The sequence below is a fragment of the Cimex lectularius genome, unplaced genomic scaffold, assembly GCF_000648675.2.
Source record: "Cimex lectularius strain Harlan isolate CLEC.00 unplaced genomic scaffold, Clec_2.1 scaffold32, whole genome shotgun sequence".
Classification (NCBI taxonomy): Eukaryota; Metazoa; Arthropoda; class Insecta; order Hemiptera; family Cimicidae; genus Cimex; species Cimex lectularius.
Window position 1 is genome coordinate 2,111,565 of NW_019392689.1, and position 24,141 is coordinate 2,135,705.

At 32.3% G+C, this 24,141-nt stretch overlaps 2 protein-coding genes across 2 annotated transcripts in view; one reads left to right on the forward strand and one right to left on the reverse strand.

The window, feature by feature from the left end:
• Positions 1 to 5,508, forward strand: part of LOC106671981 (ABC transporter G family member 14) — a 190,923-nt gene extending 185,415 nt beyond the window's left edge. Inside the window, exons 3-10 of the mRNA XM_014403014.2 lie at positions 1,559 to 1,728; positions 1,805 to 1,910; positions 1,977 to 2,077; positions 2,563 to 2,818; positions 2,894 to 3,535; positions 3,893 to 4,107; positions 4,175 to 4,383; positions 4,461 to 5,508. Of these exons, the coding sequence (XP_014258500.1) occupies positions 1,559 to 1,728; positions 1,805 to 1,910; positions 1,977 to 2,077; positions 2,563 to 2,818; positions 2,894 to 3,535; positions 3,893 to 4,107; positions 4,175 to 4,383; positions 4,461 to 4,644 (1,883 nt within the window). The 3' untranslated portion in view covers positions 4,645 to 5,508. The remainder of the gene's footprint in view (positions 1 to 1,558; positions 1,729 to 1,804; positions 1,911 to 1,976; positions 2,078 to 2,562; positions 2,819 to 2,893; positions 3,536 to 3,892; positions 4,108 to 4,174; positions 4,384 to 4,460) is intronic.
• Positions 5,509 to 13,749: 8,241 nt separating this feature from the next.
• Positions 13,750 to 24,141, reverse strand: part of LOC106672000 (cyclin-dependent kinase 5 activator 1) — a 66,425-nt gene continuing 56,033 nt past the window's right edge. Inside the window, exon 2 of the mRNA XM_014403043.2 lies at positions 13,750 to 15,315. Coding sequence (XP_014258529.1) covers positions 14,971 to 15,315 — 345 coding nt within the window. The 3' untranslated portion in view covers positions 13,750 to 14,970. The remainder of the gene's footprint in view (positions 15,316 to 24,141) is intronic.

Sequence of the window (24,141 nt, forward strand, 5' to 3'; positions counted from 1 at the left end):
TATTACAATTATTACAAGAAAGACAAAGAACATTTAAAATAGGAAAAACATTAAAATAGTAAACATTGACAATAATAACATCGAGTATAATAGAGATACCAATATTTGAATACAGAAAAAATAGTAAATAGATTAATAAATTATGCATACATGTACACAACAACAATCAAACAGCACATCCGATATACATATATGTATGCACACACACACATATACTCATATATACATACACCAGTTGTACTAATTGTAGTACAAGTTCCTCTCAAATTTCTCTTCAAACTGGCTTAATATACACATATACATAGACATCTGGTAGCATATGACCAGATCCTGTATATGACAGAGCGAGAAGTGTATTTGGTATGGGAAATTTAATAGTAGAATACTGTTTTCTATTTCTTTCTTTTTATTTCTTCTTGCATGGAGAGAATCTAAGTCAAAATAACTTGATTTGTTGCAGAAGGGGACTAATTTCAGAAATTTCACTTGTAATTTTTTCTAAAATTTGGATGTTGATATTGGTGAAGATCAAACAGAACTAGCATATTCTAGAACTGGTCAGACTGTTGAAGTATAAAGATAGATTAGAGGAGTGATTTCTGTCAAGTCATGAAAGGATCTATAAAGTAATCCTAGTGATGTGGATGCCCTTTTCCAAATTTTATAGAAGCCTATTTGAAGGTTGGACATTAATTTAGTATCATACCAGATTCCTAAATCTTTAATGTTTATATAAATTATAACTTACACTCCACGTTGCCACTTCATAAGTCACTGAAAATCGAATAATGATTGTACAATATTTGAAAGATGGCAGAAAAGAGGAAAATTTGAAAGGTTGTAGGTTGAAATGAGGAGTTGGTGTCCCAGTGGATCGAGGTCACGATAGCTTAAGTTGTTTGAGCAGCAGTGTATTGAACCAAACGTCGGGTTCGAATCCCGCTCATGACACTAACTTTTTCAATTAAAAATATTGGTTGTTTCTGATAATGCTGGTCTCCTCTATTATATAGTTTTCTTCTATGAGATACATTTTCGCTTCTCTCCATCTTCAGTGATGGGTGAGGACCAAAGCAAACCCAAGTGATCAATGATCAAACTACAACATTACCCCGCACACCATAATATAAATGTCACAAAAAACTAAACCTTTAGTCTGCATATTTTATAGGTTTGTTATTTCAGATGTATTTTGGATTATCACCATTTTCAGTAATGATATCAGACCAAAACAGTGATAATAGGCAAAACAAATTTTCCAGTGACAAGTTCATCACTCCATCAGGCCATAATATAAAGTGTCACATTTAACAAAACTTGTAGTTCGGTTATTTCTGCTCATACTGATCTGTCTATGGTATAGTTTGGTACAACCACCACTGAAACATCAAGCAAGGACAATAAAAAATTATAAAAATTAACTCAGTTTATGGAAAACAATAACCTTATTTTATATTATAATAATATTTTATGGGATAATCTTATTTTTTTATCCTTTTTTATTGTTTTTGTACCCCTTGGCTATTTCTTCAGACTCTAATAACATTTGTTGTTGTAGGTTGCGGAAAAACGACGCTCTTGAACTGTTTGGCAGGGAGGGTGAAACTGGACGCCGGAAACATCAGACTGAATCGAGAAAGGATGAGCAAGAGATGGAAAAGAAGGATATGCTACGTTTTGCAGCAAGATGTCTTTTTCCCTGACCTTACCTTAAGACAAACACTTGAGGTGAGTATTAAAATTGAAATTTTGTCCTTCCCTCAACCCTGAAATAAGTATTAATTTTTCTTTCTTCCATTTTCAGTATGCTGCATTACTCAGGTTACCGGACACTTTAACTTACTCACAAAAAATGCAATATGTGGACCATATTATAGATGTACTAGATCTCAACAACTGCCAAGATACAAGTAATACTCTTTTTTTATGGCTCGTGTTTCTCTAAATTTACATGGTTGATTTATTTTGCTTTTTAGTTATCGGTGATTACATCAAAAGAGGCCTTTCCGGCGGAGAAAAGAAAAGGGCGAACATTGCCTGCGAACTACTCACAAACCCAAGTCTCATGCTCTTGGATGTAAGTAAAGCATGCATAAACAAACTAACAATAACAAAACAATTAGGACAAACATCAAACCAATTTTTCAATTTGAATTTGTTTAATTTAATATACTGTAAGCAGAAATAAAATTATATTGCTGTATTTAAAGATCAAACAGATTGTCTATGTAGTTTGCACTCTATTAAAATGGAAAAGCTTGTTTTATTACCCTTTATCAGACAATTAGGTGCAAAATTCCTACAATATTAATTACACAATTAAGTTTAAAATATTAATAATTTCTTATTTAATTTTGAGCGAAAGTCAAATTATATGCTATCTCATGGGATTTTCTGGAAACTTCTGGCATTATGTTGTCAACTTCTATGTTTGAACACCCTCCAATTTTGTTATTCTTCCAATTAAACTAATTAAAATTTAGTTTAATTATAAATACAAAAATATTTCATCTCAGTACATGTTTGTACATTGTTAAAGTAACTCTTAATTTTCATTGACAGGAACCGACATCAGGACTCGATTCACATTCTGCGTACTCTCTGATGTGCTGCCTTAAAAGGTATGCTGAAAAGGAAGGAAAGACTGTTGTTGTGACTGTTCACCAGCCATCGTCGCAGATATTCCACATGTTTGACAAGCTCTTGCTGCTCTGTAATGGCCAGACTGCTTACTTCGGCGATACACACAGGGTCGTTGATTTCTTCAACGGGATCGGCCTCACTGTAGTCCCTCACTACAATCCTGCTGATTTTATTTGTATGAAAAAAATAATGTTATGTTAAAATATTATATTTTAATTATTTTGTTTTTAACCTATTTTTATTATTACAGTGGAGCAAGTGAAAGGAAGTGAAGAAATGAAGGAGAAGATAATTTCAGCTAGCCGTGAAGCAAGACTCAGACCTGATTATCCTCAAGAGTTACTTCCTGAGTACTTTGGGCAAAACAACGTTTGTGATAAATACCTTAACAATTATAATGAGTCTCAAATCAATTCCAATGGCCAGGTGGGCAAATGTCCGTGCACACAAGACATGTGGACCAAAAATGGCAACAGCCAACATAACCAAGATCCTGTTTGCATGACTGTCGCTCTCGGTGAAACTAACGAATCACACAGTCCAGTTTACACTACTATAGCAATGAAAGAGGAAGATGGAAAGACGCTTTGGCTCGACAACCAGAGCCATGCTTCCTCATCAGTCAGTTGCAGCGATGACGACATGAGTTGGCATTGGCCAACCACATTCTGGACGCAATTCAAGGTCCTTAGTCAGAGGAATTTCCAAGAGGCTCGCCCTAGGATGCTCTCAAAGCTCAACTGGGTGCAAACCGTCGCCCTAGGATTAATGGCAGGTCTCCTCTGGTTCCAATTACAAAGAACAGAAGAAAGCCTCCATGATATCCAAGGATGGATGTTTTTCTCAACTACCTATTGGATGCTTTTCGCACACTTTGGTGCTCTTTCTTCTTGTAAGTTTAATTATTTGCTCTTTTAAAAATCATGGTATTTTTTAAAGATTTTTTAAAATCATTATTTATTTCTGATTTGTTTGCATGTAAAGTAGAGTAGTATATAACATAAAAAGTATGGAAATAAACATAGTAAATTATTATAAAACCTTTTATACATGTAATATTATTAAATACAAATATAAAGTGTCAAATTTTAAGAGAACAAATAACTTGTTTAACCACTATTTTAAGGCTTCAAGTAGTTGGAGTATCTCTTCCAACACTGTAGCCCATTTAAATTTTTCTATCCTGTTGATAGTTTTTTTTTTAACTATACAAAGCAAACGAAAATGTTTATGTTGCTTTTCTTTGCAGTTCCGCCAGAAAGAGAAGTGATAAACAAAGAAAGACAGTCAGGCGCTTACAGATTGTCTGCGTATTATCTCGCCAAGATGGTCGGAGAACTTCCATTAACCATAACACTGCCAGCTGTGTACCACATCATTTCCTACCCTATGCTTGGTCTGCACAGCCCAACTGTATTCATTACACTTTTAGGATTTTTACTTCTTAACACTATTGTAGCACAGGTCAGTACATGTTTTGGCAGAACGCAATTTTATTCAAAATCTAATTTATTTTCTTTTTCTTTTGAAGAGCGTCGGTTTTTTCGTTGGGGCCTGCTGCATGGACATGCAGGTTTCGATAACAATAAGTGCCCTCTACACTCTGGCCACACAGTTGTTCGGAGGCTACCTTGCAACAAACATTCCACCATGGCTCAAGTGGATGCAGTACCTCAGCATGGTCCACTATGCCTACCAGAACATGCAAATCGTCGAATTTAGTGATGGGGCCAAAATTCTGTAAGTAATCAGTCTAATTTGGTAATTTTGTTTTCCTTAAATCAAAGATTGTTTTTTCTAATTTGAAATTATTCTAGATGTGCACCACAGTCAAAGTTTGAAGTCTGTAAAAATTCTACACACATACCAGTAGTGGATATTCTCTCTTCTCAGGGAGCGTCGCTACCTTTGTGGGCCAATACATTAGTGCTCATTCTATTCCTGATAGTCTTTAGACTACTCGGCTACCTTGTTTTGAGATACTTCAGACGGCCTAAGTGAAGGCTGTCCACTATTCTCCGCACCAAATATTCGGCTGTGCAATCAATATTTTCTTCCAATTCCCTTTAACATGTCAGTGCCTTTAAAAATAAAAATGAAATAAATTAAGGAAGTATGAAAGAACTGGTATCCTCTCCTAAAAAATTTCGGAGACAGAGTAATATTTCAGTTTTCTTTTTTTGTGTTTAATGTTTCTTTTTTTCTCCTTTTTTTACTTAGGGACTATTATTTATTAGTGTAAAACGCTTGTGATTTGTATATTTGGTGATGATACCTGAAAATTATATGTAATATATGTATAGCTTGTAAAAGTCATGTAACTTATTGTATCCAAAGTGGACTCTTTTTTTAATATATATATATTTAGAGATTGGGACTCCAGGACAATCGTACTAAACCTCAGGAAGGGTCACCAACTGTCATAACCAAATGTAATATATTGTAAACACTTGTGTATAAATGATGAAGAGCAAAAAAAAAACACTTTTGACTGTTTTTGTATACGGCTTATCCAATTTCTATATATTTTTGGGATTTTTTTCTTGTTTCTTATTCTTTGTTTTTTATTTAGGCATTTGAGAATCATCATTTTTCCTAGTCTTTGACCACACTATAATTGTTATTTGTTAACATTGATTTCAAGGCCTACAGATCTCAGTTAAGGCCGGTTGAAAATGTGTTTAAATGTTACATTGGAATTTATTGTATTAATTGATTTAAAAAGTGAAAAAAAGGAGTCAAATGTGTCATTGTAAGCTTTCTGTATTATAAGACTTGTTATTTATATTCAACTTTTTTTAGGATTACGTGTTTTAGTTTTACTATTGTATTTTTATTGCATATTTTCAATTCTTTTATGTCATTGTATAAACTTCATTTTAATCTTTGTTAGTTAAATTGTAAATAATAGATTATTTTATTGAAAATCCAATGTGTTTTAATCTGAAATGCTTAATATTCTAACATTCTTATTAATGTCCCATGAGTCCTGTTAATAGCAAGTGATATCTCATCTGTTTGTGCCAATTAACTCAGGTCCATTTAGTCTGATCTCACAGGAATATTGCAAATGTTTCTTTGTATCTCGAAGAATGTTATGTAATTTCTTATTACAACTTGATAAATGCAACTACTAGAAGAAATAAACTCAATTTTGAAAAAGAAAATTTATAATCTTTTTTTCATGACCAAAAATAGTTTTTCTTATTGTGAGATTTCTTTTTGAAGTTGAGGTGATAAAGTTGTAGTTTGATCTCACACATCCTTGTTATTAGGTGGCCATGAGTAAATAACCAAATTAAAAAATTTTCTTCCAATAGCCTGCACATAAATATTCTGCTATATTTTTTTCAACCTACATTTGATGTACACCTATACATACGAAATTTGTTTATCCAAAACACAAAATTATCCCTTCATAAACAGAGTCAGAGGGTTTAACCGTTAACATCCAATTACCACCCACTGGTTGGCAGAATCACATTCCAATTTTTTTTTTAAATTAATCAAATTAATCTCAAATAAAAATCCAAAGGCTAAGGTGAGATTAACACCAGTAACTGCTCGCGTTATAAATTGGAGATTTGAACACCATAATGACTCAGCCACCACACTCCCAATACAATAGATGCTCAACAACAAAAACAAACCGAACCGTTGTATTTATTTGTTTATTTTACATAATAACTAGGTATAAAGATTAATAGTTGACTTAAAATGTAAAAACACAACATTAATAACTTGTTTATCTTTATAGATTGCTATTAACCTTTTACGCACTTTAGATAATACTTAAAGAAAATCAGTTCAATTTAATCCTTTCCTGAGCCAACTTTCCGAATGAGTTAATTGGTTTTTTAAAATTATTTTCTTTGACTAAACAGTAATTTTGAGTAATTAAGTAATCATCAATTGCTATTTTAAAAGCTTTGTTGGAAACGAAGATATCGCCTGGGCATATGTTTTGGCCACAGTGGACGCCAAAAGAAAGCCAAAATGTTGAAAGTGTCTGTTACAAAGCCCAAGTCCTGGATGTGATGCACTCTACAATCCATGGGTCTCTACAGCAGTTTAGGGCCATCAGATATCTGGATCAAAGAGAAGGTAGTACAAGGTAGAAGTAGTAGATCATGTTGAACGGCTTGAGAAGATCATTTTATTATTACTTACGGAACCGTCAAACAGCTTCCTTGATAGGTAGTCAACTCCAAACAGTCCTTAACGTAAGGGTGAGCTCTAAAACAGTTTTCAAAAGACTTCGTGAGAATGAGTACTGCATCAGGTTCTCTATTACTCGAGAGGCATAGAAAAGGACTTCCCAAATCAGCATCTCGCTTGGACACTTGAATGGCTGTTCTCTTCACAGATGAGTGCCGGTTTGGTTTGTGACAATCAGATGACCAGGTGGGTGTAGGGATTACCACAATGAATTGACCAGTGCACCTGACATGAATACTGTATTACGGAACATGATGGGGACGGATAGGTAGACATTGTTTGCCACCTCAACAAGAATTGTACAGATTTATACCGCTCTTGCTGAAGAATGGGAGTCTGTTTCACAGGACAAAATTTGATCGCTTATTTACTGAATGGCTGGAAGACTTAAGCCCTCCAATATGGCAGAGGAAGTAAAACATCTATGAAATTTTAATGTTGCTTTAAATAAATAGTCAAAAAGGTGAAGGTAGGCAGCAATAATTGTGCCATATCAAAGAGTGGCTAGAATTTTTTTTTCCAAAGGGTGATTGATGTAAGTCATTAAGTGTGATTGAAAGATTGATTTTTTAATGGATGGCCTTTTTACTCCTTTCAAAGGGACCACTTTCAATTATCTTTACTCCACAGCATCAAAGAGAGTAAAAGCACTTCCCAGAATTTAATTGTATAGTATTCTGAATAATAATTTATGAATATTGCAGATTTTTTTTTTTAAATTGAGTTCGAACTGAAATGGATACCAAAATATTTTTGTATACCCTCAACCAGTTTCATGTAAAATACTGTCAGAAATAGTAAAGTTGCTGGATCACTGTTTACCAAAAATCACTTTAAAATAAACTGGGGGTTCAAGCAGTAGATTTATTCGAAATAAAAGTATCATTTTGACTTTTCAGAGCTTTTGAATGATACTTCTTGGGAATCCAAGTGGCCTGTCTGACAAAATAAAAACATCAAAGCTCTGAAAAGATGTTTCTCCAAAACATCCAAAGACAAAAAGTTTCTGCTTCGTTTTGTGCAAAGCTCTCAAAGGAAATATACTGCTCCACAAAAAAAAGTGGCGCACTATGAAATTTGGATTTTTTTTTAAATTTGATGTTTTGGCCATGTTTTTTGTTTTACTACTTTAAAAATGATTTAATAATTATAATTAGACTGAAAACATTTGTTTTTGTGGCCAGTAGTTAGGCAAAACTGCTTAATTCATAATTTGATATAAAATCTCCACAATGTAAATCATCATCAAGAGCATTTAATTCCTTAAAAATGCCTTTATTCACTTTTGTGTTGGTGGCACAAAACAAAACACTTGCAAAAATGCCCATAATCAGTGAGCAAGTTGCCCGTGCATTACACTGCAAGAGTTTCAAATTTGCCTAAAATGACAATTGCCAGGCTTTCAGTGGTACCAGGAAATTGAAAGGTGTACTCAGAGACCAGGATCGAGACGCCCAAGGGGCAAGGGACCAACTGATGACCAATTTATCAGATTTCACACTCTGAGACATCTCTTTTCAATTACTTCTGAAATGTCTCAAAGATTTCAAACTGTGCGGGATATATGTGCTGAAACACTATGAAGGAGACTTGCAGAAGTGAGTGTACATTCCATACAGCCAGAAATAGGTCCAGCGCTTACCAGAGACCATCATCGGAACCGCTTAGAGTTTGCAAGTTTGCAAGGGACACCAACAGTAATGAAGGAATGTTTAATTTTCAGACAATATTCGTTTTCTCTCCATTCACCAGATGGACGTCATTGAGTTTATTGAGCACCAGTAGGGTTCTACAGATAATGCAACATTGTCGTTCGGCATTCATAGGTGGTTCAGTTATGGCCTGGAGTGGAGTTTCTTTGAAGGCAAAACCGTAGTTACACATTTTTAATAGGACATCATATAATGCAGAAATTCTTCGTTGTGGTGCCATTTGCTCCGTTTATTGGCTAGCAATTTTTGTTTATGCAAAATAATGCAAAGACCAACTGTTGCCACCAGTGTTACGAAGTACCTTTGAGAGTCAACATTTACATCCTAAGATGCCCAGCCAGTATTGCTTATTTGAACCCCATTGAATACTTTTGGGACAAGCTCGGACATTGGTAAAAACGAAGAAATAACCTAAATAAATAAACAATTGCACTCCTCGTATATGAACACTTCCTGATTTTTTTTTTCAGAACTTAGATCTAAAACATATTCATGTGGAAAATATTTTAAAACATATTGAAAAAAAAAGTTGCACCTACAAGGGCTAGTAATAAATCTTCCACTGGCACTTTTCCTCGCGGCCTAATGGAGTTTCATTCCTTTTCAAGTAGACGGCTGTGAATACTAAAAAATTAAAATAAAAGACTGAGTGTTTTCAACATTTAAAAAAACTTATCTTGCGATTCTGAATCATTCAGGCATAAATTCAAAAACATATTTTAAGCCAAAGAAAATAGAAAAAAGTTATTAACACTTGTTATTAATTGTGCAAAGGACTACTTAAAAAATATCTGAATCTTTGATACATTATGGTTTACCTCTGCAAATTATGAATACAATAAATTAAAATTAATATATGTATAAGTATTTATTTATTTTTAGCTATAAGGATTAATAGTTGACTTAAAATGTAAAAACGTAAAAACACAGCATTAATTTGACTTTATATAGTGCCTTTATATAGTTTTACTAACCTTTTACCTTCTTTAAATTAAACATTAATATTAATAAAGAAAATCATTTCAATTTAATCCTTTCTCGAACCAACTTTCCAAATTAGTTAATTGGTTTTTTAAATTATTTTCTTTGATAAAACAATAATTCATATATCATTTATTTTGTTACTTGAGATTTAATCAGTTTAATACAAGAAAATAATTAAATTAGTTATTTTATTACAAAATATAACTTTAATATCGTTATCATTAAGGGCGGCGCGAAAGATCAACACTTACGGAACACCTTCGAGTCGTGAGGGTTTAGCCTATCTGACAGATTTGAAGGGGCTATGGTTTAAAAAGCATACTATTTTTAACCAATGTACAGGGTGTCCTTTTTATATGGCCCGGCTGAATTTCTATTAAACCAATGACGCTGTCAAGAAAAAAAAGTTTAGGGAGTTTAATATTTTTTAGTCTAGTCTCAAATTTTTACGTTTTCTGAAGAAAAATTACATATACCTGAGACCTAGTTCCATTTCAAAATTTCAAATACGGCTCTATACATCCTAACACATTTTAAAGGATTTAAGATTTAATACGCTGAAACAATGGTGCATTCCGATTTTAAATTGGTCAAAAATGACAAAGTTATGGAAAAAATTTGAAAAAAAACGCATGTCATTGGTTCGTTATTAATTTCAATAATTTGCTTCTTCCTGAAGTAAACATTAATTGCCTTTATTGTTTACATTCTATCATTGTATGTCAATTGAATTCAATTTGAATGGAATATTGAATGTAGCGATTAGGTACCATTGTCAAATTTATTTACCTCCGGGAATTAAGATTTACTCTCAAAACCCATGCCAACAATCTTCTTCCCAACAGAGTCTCAACCCTTTTAAATGTTGTTTTATCTTATGTATCACAGGGTCCTCGGAGCTTCTGGACCGCACTTAGTAAGACGATACTAACAAAAAAAATTGCTGTGGTTTTTAGAGTGGATAGTTATAAGGCTTTTATAATAAACAAGAAGAGGAAGCAATTTATATTTCCTACAATATGTTTGATAAATCAAATACATATTATATCAAGAAGATCTATTAATTTATAGATTCTATGTTGTCCTTAATATCTAACTAATTCTAACACAATTTACGTACGCTTAATATAATGCATAGACTGATTTGTTTAAAATCATTTCTTCTTTTTTTGAAATGTTCTTTCAAAGCAATGTTATTCATACAATCTCATTATCCAAAATAACATCTTTTGAGCTTTATACCTGTTCCTGAATTTACACAATTTGCATTTTAACATCATTAAAAATCACAGTTTTGATAAAAAACATTAGTAATGTCTTGTTTTTGTGGTTTAAAGGTGAACTTTTTATGCCCCCGATGCGATTATTATGTACAATGAATTTTACATTTCTTTGGTAAAATGATTTTTTTTTTCTTTCGCTCTTTCTTTCTTTCACTCAAACTCTCACACTCTCTCTGAAAACAGCAAATCTATGAAAATTTACAAATAATTAACAATATAAGTGATAAAAGGATTGACAGAATTATCAACAAGCTAAATTAACACTATTTGGCCGATGAAATAAAAACTGTAGTTTTATACTGCTATTTATCATACAAAAAGAAAAGTGGATGGTAGATGCTTCAAAAGCCCAACATAAAATATATTACAAAATTATAAGAAGACACATTTATTTGACCAACAAAATAACCTATTTTGAAAATGTCTCTCTCTTTTCTATTCAAAGAGTTTCATTTTGGCCTTCGTCACATCATTATCAATTTTTCATTTATGAAAAAATGCCGATGTTAAAAGCATATGCCATCCAATTAGCAGGTTAACAGTTTAAATCTCAACTCCTTTTGTTACATACTATATTTACAATAATTGGCCCTTCCAGGATGCCCATTTTGAACAGCTTACAACTGTCATTGGGCCCTTTTAGGACTGACTAGAGTTTCCACCACTTACTTACTAAATTTTCCTACATTACCTTAAAGTGTTTTTTAAATATAATATATAAAGAAATATTGCACATTTCCAGCCTTTAAATATAAATAAAAAAATCAACATGACAAAACAAGTCAAATTAAAAACATTTATTTAATAATGAAAAATAAAAACAAAAAACATTTTGTTAAGAATGTATTGACCAAAAATTTATTGGGTATTCTGTCTTGAATACGGTGAATTATACCCTATTTCCAAGCAATGTTTTTACATAAAAGCAATTACTTAAATGACAAACAAGATTTCCTTAAAATATAAAAAATAAGTTAAAATTTGTAATTCAAAATCAAAAATGGACATGGTTTGTGTTAATATTCTACTATATTCAAGGCTTAAAAATACCCTGTAAATATTTGGTCATTACATCCTTTTGATTTTGCATGAAGAGTTTAAGGAATGTATTTTTTCTCTTTTTTAACTCTATGATTTTCTACAGATTGGTAACAATAACAACATTAATCTTATAACTTTATATACACAGTCTTTATAGAAAAATTGTAACCTTTTTATTTGAGGTTTTTTAATTTTTTTCTTTCTTTTTTTTTACTTTTTAAATACTTAATCATATTCGTTCTCCTTAATATTTTGAGCAGGATGTGAATTCCGGGCCTAAAAACTGTTTAGAACTAATTTACCACTCCTAAGGGGACGGTCAGATCACGAGAACAAATTAAATTTAATCGGCAGTAAGAGGAAGTTGGCATTCATATAAAGGAAAATAATAATAAAAATTCATGATTTAAACTACACCCACCATATACTTTTCAATGAGGTAACTTTCTTTTCATATAGTAAATTACATTCATTTTAATCTCTTCTAATTACACCTATCATAGCCTAATTCATTATTACTTTTCTAGGATACCCTCAATTACACAGTTAAAATGGTCATTATAGCAGAATTACTTTTTTGTTTGCAGAATATATAAAGAAAGCAAAGGCAAAACTAAATGACATGTAATATTTAATTTTTGTTTTATTGTATTTTTCACATTTTGGCATTCTCTCTTCAACATTATAGCCATCATCGCTATGAAACATACATGCATACACAAAGATAAATATTATTAATCAATTAAAATGCGCATTATCAATTAAAAACAATTCTGGTGATCACACATAAACAATAAATCATTACAATTTTAATTTTAGTGTTCATCATGTGAACTATTGGGTACATATGTCAAAGAATGAAATCAAACATCAAGAATTAAATATACCTTAAGTAAACAATTACACTATACACATATATACATTCAATTCAAACATATCATTCAATATACAGATATAATGTGTTATATTCATTAAACTCTATCATTAATGAACACACATTAAATGAAAAAGAGAAACATTTGCATACAAATAAATAAATATATTCTTTTTTATATTCACACAACAAAATGTACTCCTTTTAACCGACAGGCTAACACACAATATACCCTTCCCCTATTGTTTTAAATTATGCAGAATATAAAGTGTACTTTTCAAGTATATTTTAATCTTTAATAATTTAAAACCTTCCCATTAAGAATGTGAAATGTACAATAAATCTAGGCTAAACAAAATCGATAAATATAATGTAGATACGAATTTGCTTTCATTAATAGTTCAATTTATATTGCCAGTTATATTTTTCTACTCAAGCTGAACAGGCTCTTTGTCTATAATATTTCACTTTGAACATTTAATTAAATAATATCAAATAATATCAATGATAAGTTTGTAAATTGAAAATCACTTTTTAATGTCAAAATTTTTATCACAATTTTTGACTTGAATGGATGATCCAGAATTCATACTTTATAAAATACAAGGACGTTTTGACATTAGATAGTCTTCAATATTATTCATTACAATTAAACTTTTTCATTAGTTACATTAAATTCTGAGACAGACGTCAAGAGGAACACAATCTTCATTCACGAAGATATGATATTTTTTGTAAATCTTTTGATTGTGGTCTTGCCCGTTTCAACTTCAAATTAAAATTTTTACAGATTAAATTTTCATTAAACATTTTACCTGACTTAAAGCTTCACTAAAGTTACTAGTAAATCATTCAAATTTATGTTACGCATTTGCATTTTTCTGCACTGCTTTTATATTGAAAACACTGTAATATTGTTTATAATTTATGATTGAAGTGAAAAAAAGAAGCTTTATTTTGAGACAAGAAATTTTTTTTACATGCTATTTTTTTAAAATACTTCTTCATATTGAATCAGCTGAACGATCAGACAACTAATTTTCAAAACTAATTTTAAAACAATACCAACACCTACAACTTTGAATATCTATTTTCATAAAACTGTAATTAATACTTTCATTATATTTTAACAAAATTACAAATTAAATGTAAATTTAGTAATAAAATCATGACAATCATAAAGCTATTTGTAATATAAACTTTGCACAGTAGTTTAAAAGTAATTTTGGGTTATTTTAAACCTTTAAAGTTAAAGTTCATTTAAAGTAATAAAGTTTATTAAAAATATTGATGAATACAAAAATGTATATTTACACATTATATGGTCAGTTGTGCTTTTCTTCACACCTGCTTATCGTCTTTTTTTATTGTTATTTTTGAATGTAATTTATCTTTTTATTCTAATTTAATTTATAAAAGTAACATTTTTATTAGATTCGTATGTAGATTTGGCTAAAAATATTTGATCATAAATTTTGTTTCACAAATTAGAAGATAGTTTGTTATTAATTATATTTATTTTAATTGTTTATAATACACACGCTACATAACCAGAAGTATGTTTTTTGAGTATCTGCTATGCACCTAATGCAGTATTAATTTAGGTTCGACTTAGAATTAGTCATTTGTTCACTATTGGACCCGAGAATAAAAAGGATAAAAGCAAATCCATGTCACATTAGACTAGCTCTTTATTAATTGGTAACAAAACACCAATTTAATCATTTAGAGATTAGCTAAACTAAATATTGATTATTGACAAAATGTGTCTGACTGACCTGATCAACTCTATAAACGGTATTCGCTATCCTAGAAATTTCTTTCTACCAATCGTCATGCATGAGCTAAGCTTGACTTTCCCATAGAAAAATGTAACAGCATAAACTAATCAATTTATTGAATTCTTTTGGCTTGTAGAATTGCTTTTTAACAAATTATTTTAACAAATATTTATCAACGATTTTCATTTAAAATATATCCTTTTAAAAAAGCAACATTTCACTCAATTAATTAAAATTGATCAATAAAAGTTTAAAGCAGGGTTTACAGAAATCACAGAAATAAATTAGGGGCCCGGGATTAATGAGTGAATTATGATAAATTTCATTGATCGGTGTTAGAATAAGGGGGAAAGAGTCCCCGGGAAGATCTAGAGAACGGTTGGGCGGCCCCTCGCCTGGGCTAAGCTTAGACGGACCATGAGATGTTGGGGGGGTCAAGCGGCCGAGGTGGGCACACCCTGGTTCGTGGAGCCGCACGCCTTCAGCTCGGTGAAGATCTCGGTGAAGAAGGCCGGCTCCGAGTTGATCCTGAGCATTGACCTGGAGAGCGAGTTGACTATGACCAGGCACCTGTCCCAGAACCTGTCTTTGCTCTCCTCGACCAGGAACGGCTTCAAAGGATATGAGATCTCGTTGCCCATGTAGCTGTAGCTGAGGTAGAGGCATGTCAGTACGACTGCTTGCAGCTGTGGCTCGCTCTCCACCTCCTCACCGCGTACCAGCTCTCTCACAAGCATGTAAACAAAGACAACATTGGCCGGATTTATGAATGCGACATCCTGAAAAAAGAAAGAAACATTTATTAATTAAATATTAAACTTCATCATTAGTTAAAAATTCTACTTTTTCTTTTATTGTAAGTCAAAATCAAATAGAATTGGTATTGGTACAAAAATACTACTAACTCTTTTTCACAAACTTTTTTTTAAATTGGTATCAGTCATTTTGGATGTAGCCTTATTCACATATTAAATATGGTTGGATTACAAAAGTTCGTCTTCCCCGAAGCCTATGGAAACATACTTCCCTCCCCCCAAGACCCCCACATTGTATGGATTTACTTAAATTACATTATTTATCTTTATTAGGAAAGAAAAACAGGATTAGTTCGTGAAGCTCAATAAATTGATGGTTAAAAATAATTGCCAAATATCGAACTGAAGAAACTTTTCCTCTTTCATTGCTAAACTCTGGACCTATTACCTAACCTGGACCTTGCCATTACATGACTATGTTACTTGCCTAACAGTACCTAGTTATGTGAAATTTACACACAATTCTGAATCTCCCCCAAAAAAACTTTATTAATACGAATTATTTAAAATAGAAAATTTGATCAGTTTAATGGAAGTCTTTAATTTATGTAATTTTTTTCATAGCTAATATCAATACTTATCATTTTTTATCCTACCTAAAAACGAATCAACTAATGTATGATATAATTATGAAATACATTCACAACATTGGCAGTAAACTACATATAATTGAATTAAGTTAAATTAAAAAATTTTCTTACTTGATTAGGGTCGGACATGAATCTAATTTTTTTTAATCTATTCTCAAAAAAAAACATTTTTCATTATACTCGGTAGCTAAATTGGAAGGTGAATGAATCTCGTTGAAAAGTGGCCCTTTGAAAAAATCCATTGGAATTCAATCCAGATAAATCAACAATTGTAATAGTGTCAAAGAGAAAAAAATAAACAAATCCTATAAAAGTAATCCACATGGGAAGAAAACTGACAGTAGTGGATGAATTATGTGTATTGGAAGTATGGCTTGATTAAAAATGAAAATGTAATATGCAAATAACTAAAACCTAGGAAAAATAAGTCCGTCTGATTCATGCCACTGCCAAATCCGCTGAGGCATACTGAGGATTGGGTAAAGGAGCGCTAGAAATTTTTTACAATGGGGTTATACTGCCAATTATTAGCCAATGACTCTCAACACGGCGTACAATAATGACACATGTACACAGAACACAATCGCTTTGAGCTCTGAAGATGATCTCAATAAAGATCGAAACGTTGGCACGATAAAGAAAATGTTTTTCTAAACCTATGTCACACCAGACCGCATCTCACGATCTCCAAATAATCATTAATTAACGGTTACTAAACACCACCCATTACTATATACAATAAAACAATCCTGTTTTCCTCCAAAAATCTGAACAAGAAACCCAGATCTTGCTGCCGTGCTCAATCACAATTCTCATATCGTGCGGTGCTCCTACACGCTCACTATATGGAGCCAAGGAATCACACTCTTCAATTAGGTGGGACAATCAAATAACTTTTCTCTACATGCCGGACTTGGGGCCAAAAGTACGTGTCCATGTGTCAACCTCGCATGGCAGACTGTCCGTCATTAGGCGTTTGTCATTGTCCTTGTACAACTGAGCTTTTTGGAAATCGTTTACAATTAATTTGTTACATTTTTTTCGGTAATTTTATTTGACAAATGTGTCTTGCATGTAAGCTTATGCCATGTTTTATATGTTTTCACAACAACCAGTGATTCTGTTCGAATTGCATTTGTTTACCTAATCGCCTTTTTAAGCACGGCCAATTCACCTGTGCCTGAAAACGTGCGCTGATCACGTTCCAACTTCACGATCCGGCCCCTTTCAGACTGGCTCTGACTCGGGAAAGAATTCCAATGACCTTCAATGCACTTCGTTTTGCGACTTTCATCAATGGAAATGAAATCGAGACGTTGTAAGAGATTTTAATTTAAAAAGCTCATTGAAATCGACTTCTAAAGAAACGTATTGAAATGACTTTTTGTATTCAGTTTATTCCAGTAATAACGAGAAAAAATTATTAAACCAATATTTGAATGAAATATCTTCCTTTCATTTTTATTATTTAAACAAATCTTTATAAAGGTTACAACGTAAATACGCCAACATCAACCTAGTTATATTTCTCATAGAAAATATAATGAAAATTTCGCCATTGCAAAAAGGAAATTAGACTCGCGCTAGAAGTTGTTAAGCAGAAACGTGACCAAACTCCTTATCGCAGCAAAGACAAGCGGAGCATTGATGGCATGTTTACGGGCTTCATGTCACAAACAACGTTGTCCCAAATCCTACGTTATTTGCCGTCCCGAGGGACCGATATTATCGCCGTTTATGGAAATTATCTGTTTTACAAATAACCGATTGATGAATGTTGTTAATTAACTTCGGATTATTAAAAGTGTTCTTTCGACATTCAATTAGCCATGGAGTATATTTGTACACGGTTAAAGGTTTCAGCCCGCAAACAAGGCGCAGCGGATACAGTTCGGCAACACTGGAAGCTCAAACCGGTTTAGCCAACATCCTCAAAACTTAAACAAAATCCATTTAAATTTTACAATTTACTGCCAATTTAAATAAAAAAAATTTTTTTCTGTTTTTCACCCGGCTTCTTCATATTCTTATATATTTGGTCATATCAAGAGCCAGACAATAAATCATATGCAGATTATACGGCATCACACGATCTCCAAATAATCATTAATTAACCGTCACTAAATACTAAACATGTTTCAATCTTTATTGAGATCATCTTCACGGCCTGGGATTTATAAACATTGTTTAAATTATACAAATACATGTAAGATGCGAAAATGAACTTGTACAATGATGTACGCAATATAGAAATTTTAGGTTCATTCAAAGTGTTTGTACTCACTCAAAGTGTGTATTTTCGGTGTAGATGGGTCATTGTTGTGTGTCGTGTGTAGAGTGTTTATACAGGGTGAATTGCTACTCGTGCTACAAACTTCTCCAGTAGATTCTTCACCCTAAAATGAACAAAAAAGTTCATATTGTCCATGGTCCGATTCTCNTGAGAATCGGACCATGGACAATATGAACTTTTTTGTTCATTTTAGGGTGAAGAATCTACTGGAGAAGTTTGTAGCACGAGTAGCAATTCACCCTGTATATGTTGGCTTTTGTTGAATTGCAAGTAGTGAAAAAATTCATTTTTCTATGAGGAGTAGGCTTGTTTGAGGTGAAAGGGGCCGACAATGGGAAAAAAGGGTAATGGTTTGTCGTTCGGCTCTGGTCAGCCTTTCAGGATGACAAACGGGAATTATTAGGAAAAGGAGAGATAAATTGATAAATAAATTGAAGAATTAGAATATGTAGAATTGTTTGATGTGTGGAGTGTAATGATTATTTTATATGTTTGTGTGTTATTTTTATGTAATTGATATTGAATTTGTTTAATGATAATAGCATAGCCGCGACTGAGTTTACATGTGTTTGTTCTGTAATTGATGCTGTATTTATCTCTGCTAATGTAAACCATTTTTAAAAAGTTACGTTTATGTTTGTTTTATTCTGTGTTTAATATTTGTGGATTGTTGAAGTCGAAATTGTATTGGGGTTCAAAGTGGTGAGTAGCCAGTGCTGTACGATTTTGTTTGGGTATTTTTGCAATTATAGAGATGTCTTTTTACCCTCTTATCCAGATATTGGGATGTAATTCCGATGTAAGTTGCCGGACAATTTATACAATTGATTTTGTAACTGGAGTGAGATCTTTAATTTTGGAAAAAAGAGCGTGAATGGTTTTATAGTTTTCTAATGTTATTTGAAAGTTATCAGAAGAATTTTTGTGATAGACCGTGAACGAATGGCATGGAAATGTATGTTAGTTTGTCTGTGTTTAATAGAATTGATAAAACGATTGATAAAATTTCTATATTGCGTACAACATTGTGTAAATTCAATTTCACATCTTTCACGTATTTGTATAATTTAAACAATAATCATCACCACATCCCACAAAACCTATAATATAACATACAAAACAATCATTAATTTCTCACATCAAACATTTCTACATAGTCTAATTCTTCAAAAATTTAGCTTTTTACCGAAATTATCACTGCCAATGTAATGCTGCTAGGATAATCAAGCCGAACCCATTCTTTCTCATTTTCGGAATTTCTTTCACCACAAAGAATCCGACTCCTCATATAAAAATGAATTTCTATCCCTACTTCCTTCTCCACCCCTTTAAAATTCAACGTATATAAATATAAAACATCAATATCTCAGTGGCACTCTCAACACGACACACAATAATGACACATCTACACTGAAAACAAACACTTTGAGTGAGTACAAATACTTGATTGAGTCTAAAATTTCTAGCATTGTATAAATTCATTTTTTCACATCCTACATGTATTTGTATAATTTAAACAACGTTTATAAATCCCAGGCTATGAAAATGATCTCAATAAAGATGGAAACGAAAAAGAAAATGTTTTTTTACACCTACATCAAAAAAGTCCGCTTTCACGATCTCTAAATAATCTGCTATTTTTCTGAATTCAGGTGATTTCCTTCTATTTTCCATAGAATAGAGGGCCAACACAAGCAATTTTAAAACGCATAATCTGTATATTACCTCACTATTCCTCACTAACTTTCTCAACACGACACAAAACAATGACACATCTACACAGAAAACACAAACTTTAATTGAGTAGAAATACTTTGAATGAACCTATAATTTCTATATTGCGTACATCATCGTATAAATTAATTTTCACATCTTACACGTATTTGTATAATTTAAACAATGTTTATAAATCCTAGGCCCAGAAGATGATCTCAATAAAGATAGAAACGTGTGTAGTGATTAGTGACCGTTAATTAATGATTATTTGGAGATCGTGAGATGAGGTCTGGTGTGACGATTTTTTATTGTGCCTACTTCTCGATCCTTATTTGTATAATGTAAACAATGTCCTGAAGATGATAATCAATCAGTCAAATAAAGATCGAAAGGTTGGCACGATAAAGAAAATGTTTTTCTACACATACATCACACCACGCCCTATCTCGCGACCTCTAAATAATCATTTATTAACCGTCACTAAATACTACACAAAAATAACAGAGTTCGAATCTTTATACTGTGAAACCTCTCTTAACGAACCATTTTTGCATTCCCCTGCAAAAATTATAGGGTTTCTGTACATTTTAAATCCCTCTACTACGGAACCCCCCCCTCTATTCAGGTCGCGGACGTTGCCGTTGCTGTCAGCCCCATCATTGTAATTCACCCTTCTACATTGGTCGTAAACAGTAAAAACATAGTAAATTTCCACGTGAAAAACATTTGTTGGGATAATTTTACTTTTATTTATTTATTTTTTTTTTTTGTCAAAAACATTTCAAGAGGGAAACTAGGTATCGCACGTAATCATTTACTGAGAAATAATGAAAACTTCTTTTTTGTGGCTTTATCCTAGATATTCGGTTAATTACAAGGGCACAACAATTTATCCCTTAATATCATATACTAGGTAGAGGGCTAAGTAGATGTATATAAATAACATTTACATATAAATATTCATGTAAATAACAATGAGGATTCCATAAATTAAATACTGTACAGATAAATAATGCAATTTGGGAAAGATAAATAATTAAATAAATGAATAGATACATAAATAAATAAATTTAATATTTTTGTAAATGTCACAAAATACAAAGATATCCGAGCACCTCTAGCTTTTGCGCCACTTTATACATCCAGATGGCATCTTCTAAAGAAGTCGTAAATGTAAGCTCTATTATTTTCGAGCAGCAGGGAGCTAAAATTAAATGGCCTTTTTATATTTTTTTGGTTTATAATTTTCAGAAACTGCTGTCTTTGGCCGTCATACACAACACATTCGAGCAATAAGTGTTCGAGACTCTCCTCAACATCACACGATGCGCAGTTTGGAGACGATTTGAACTTAATTTTGTGTAGATATGCTTCACATTCACAAATACACGATGGCCACTCCTAAGAAGCGTTATTGAAGAGGAAAAGCTTTGCCTTTCCCTCCTTCCTGAAACCATGGTTTCTTTTGTATCGAAAGGAATAAAGCCTGGTATTATTTTCCCACACTAGCAGTTTCGAACAGGTTTTGTCATTTTCCAATAAATTCTTTTTTTGACTGACTTATTATATCTCCGCTGGTCAATTTAATGTCTAAGGGAATTCCTTCAGTGGCTGCTAACTTGGCTAAATGATCTACTTTTTCGTTGAAGTGTATGCCTGCAAGCCATTTCACCCAGCATATGCTCACGGTTTTTCCTTGCTGAGTTAAATTGTATATTTTTCTAACAATTTCTATTAGAAAGTATTCGTGATGAAAACAGTTTAAATTTAGTGTTTTCATAGTGGTGTAAACCCAAACAGCCTGACTCTCTTGCTTCCCCCAGTGAATCGTGCCCTAGTCTCTTCAATTTTAGACTGAAGTTCAAAAAGGTGTGTTGCTTAAACGGTAAACGGCGTCATTTTTCATTCATCTGAGTACGTCTGCATTTTGTGCTGGTCCGCTTGGGGCTGTGCCAGCACGACATACTATCATCACCTTTCTCATCGTGATGGGGATTAGCAGCTTTGCACACAGAAGATAAATTCATATCTTCACATGATACTGCAATAATATGACAAAACTTACTGTCATTCCTATTATCACAAGGAACGCGTCTAAAAATATCTGATCAAAATCGGACCTATAGATTTCGAGATTATCTCTCACATACAAACTTTCTCTTTATTATATTAGTAAATATAAATGAAATAGATCAAATGCAAAAGGCTTTTTAAATAAATTGTATTATAAAATATTCTACTTTTTAATTCCTTTTAACGAAAAAACTTTTATTACAAAGCATGACTGTTTTAAGTTTGGGATGCGGTCCTGTGACAACCTAGCGTACCGATATTGGTATTTTTTACTCATCCATCATTGCCTAAATCTCTTCGTTAAGCTTATGGCTTTTTAGCAGATCCTAAAGCTTCGTTAAGACACTTTGTTTTGTTTTTTCTCAGGAGTAGAAATCTTAGCCTGGGTAGGTCCTCGCACCAACAAAGGACATTTATCTTCTGCCGGTTTCTTTACATATACTTACTCTTTACATATACTTATACATAGTATTCTTAGTCTTTACATTTACGTATACATACTCCGGAGTCTGTAGTGCTCAGTAAGCAGTCTTACAATCATTTTTAGCACATCCTAGATTGATCCTATTTTTAGTAGTTCCGCTGTTACTTTCGATGATCCTTTATTGGTTAATTTTTTCACGTCTTTCTCCAGGAATTGGTCTTATTGTTTATTAATTGTCTAATGGATCTACCTTTTTTTATTTGTCATATCGGAAACGAGTACAAAGCACGTAATTGTTGTGTTCAATTTTCCTTAGCCATTTTATCGGCTCTCTACCTTTTACCGAACAATGGTAATTTTGTTGTTTACCCCAATGTCTGAGAGGATTGTTACATAATGGGACTTGTACCACTGTGAAAAGAGAAGAAGTAACTGAACATTTTCAGCTACCCAATCTTTGATGAAGCATGGCTATCGTTAACGCCTACTATGTTTTCAATATACTTAACACACTTGGCAGAGGATATCGATGTAAGCGTGTGATTACTTTTGTACAATGATGATTCCAGAAAAATACGTAAATCATTACAGAAATGACTAATTGTTTAAGTATTTATTGTAAAGATGGTATTTAGTGATCAATCAAACTATAAATTACAACTTCTGATTTATAGAAATAAAAAGTAGAGGAGAGGAAGGTAGGAAATATGGCACTTGAAATCTGAACTGTGAAACTGTAGAAATGGTAAAAAATCGTAAGTATCTAGGAGTAATTTTATGATGTCTATAAAAGTTGGTAATAACAATTTGTTGCTTTTAAATGTGACGTAAAATTTCAAATACAAGGAAAACATGGAATCATTGAATACAATAATAAACGCCCCGTTGTGATATGTGAAAGGGTTGATCTGTTTTGTAAATCGACCTCCGAATCCTGGTGTGCGAAGTTGAAAACTTTATACTCAAGTCAGTCAAGTTATTCGGCATTTGGGATTCAAAATATCCTGGGGGAAAATGGATTTTCGAAAAAAAGCATTGATACAGATGCTATTTGAGACCGATGGTCGGAAGAAAAGTTGATTTGGCATTCAGTTCTTCCTGATGAGAAATATTAATTGGTCAGAAATATGAAAACATGTTGAAGTCTTTTATTATACCATGATGGAAACAAGTTTTTTACTTCAAAATTATTTTGAAATCCGTTGTATTTAGTGGTCTACTGACCAAATTACTTCTTTCAATTAATTATTCCTTTTATGTAAGGTTTTGGTTGAAATGAAAAGCTAGTGCCACGAGCGGGATTCGAACCGCAATGAAAAAACCGTGAAACCATCACACTTTTTTGAACCACATTCATCTAAATGTTCTCATAAAATTTACATTTATTTGTCAGATTTACATTTGGTTAAACAATAAAATGAGTAACTACATCTAAGTATAAATGCATCTTAGGAAACACAAGTTATTTATTATTATTTCAAAAAAGTTAAATGGATCAAGGTCGGTGATAAAATTAAACTATTATAAAAGCATTGCAAAAAATCCTCGTGCAACTATCAGTGGATTGTATTTATAGAAAAAATTAACCTCGAATTTTATTGTGTGCAAAAAAAAAATTTTTTTTAATTGCACAAGAAGATCAGCACATTTTTGTTGTTAATTGACTCCCCGTCATATTTTAAAATTTTATTAAG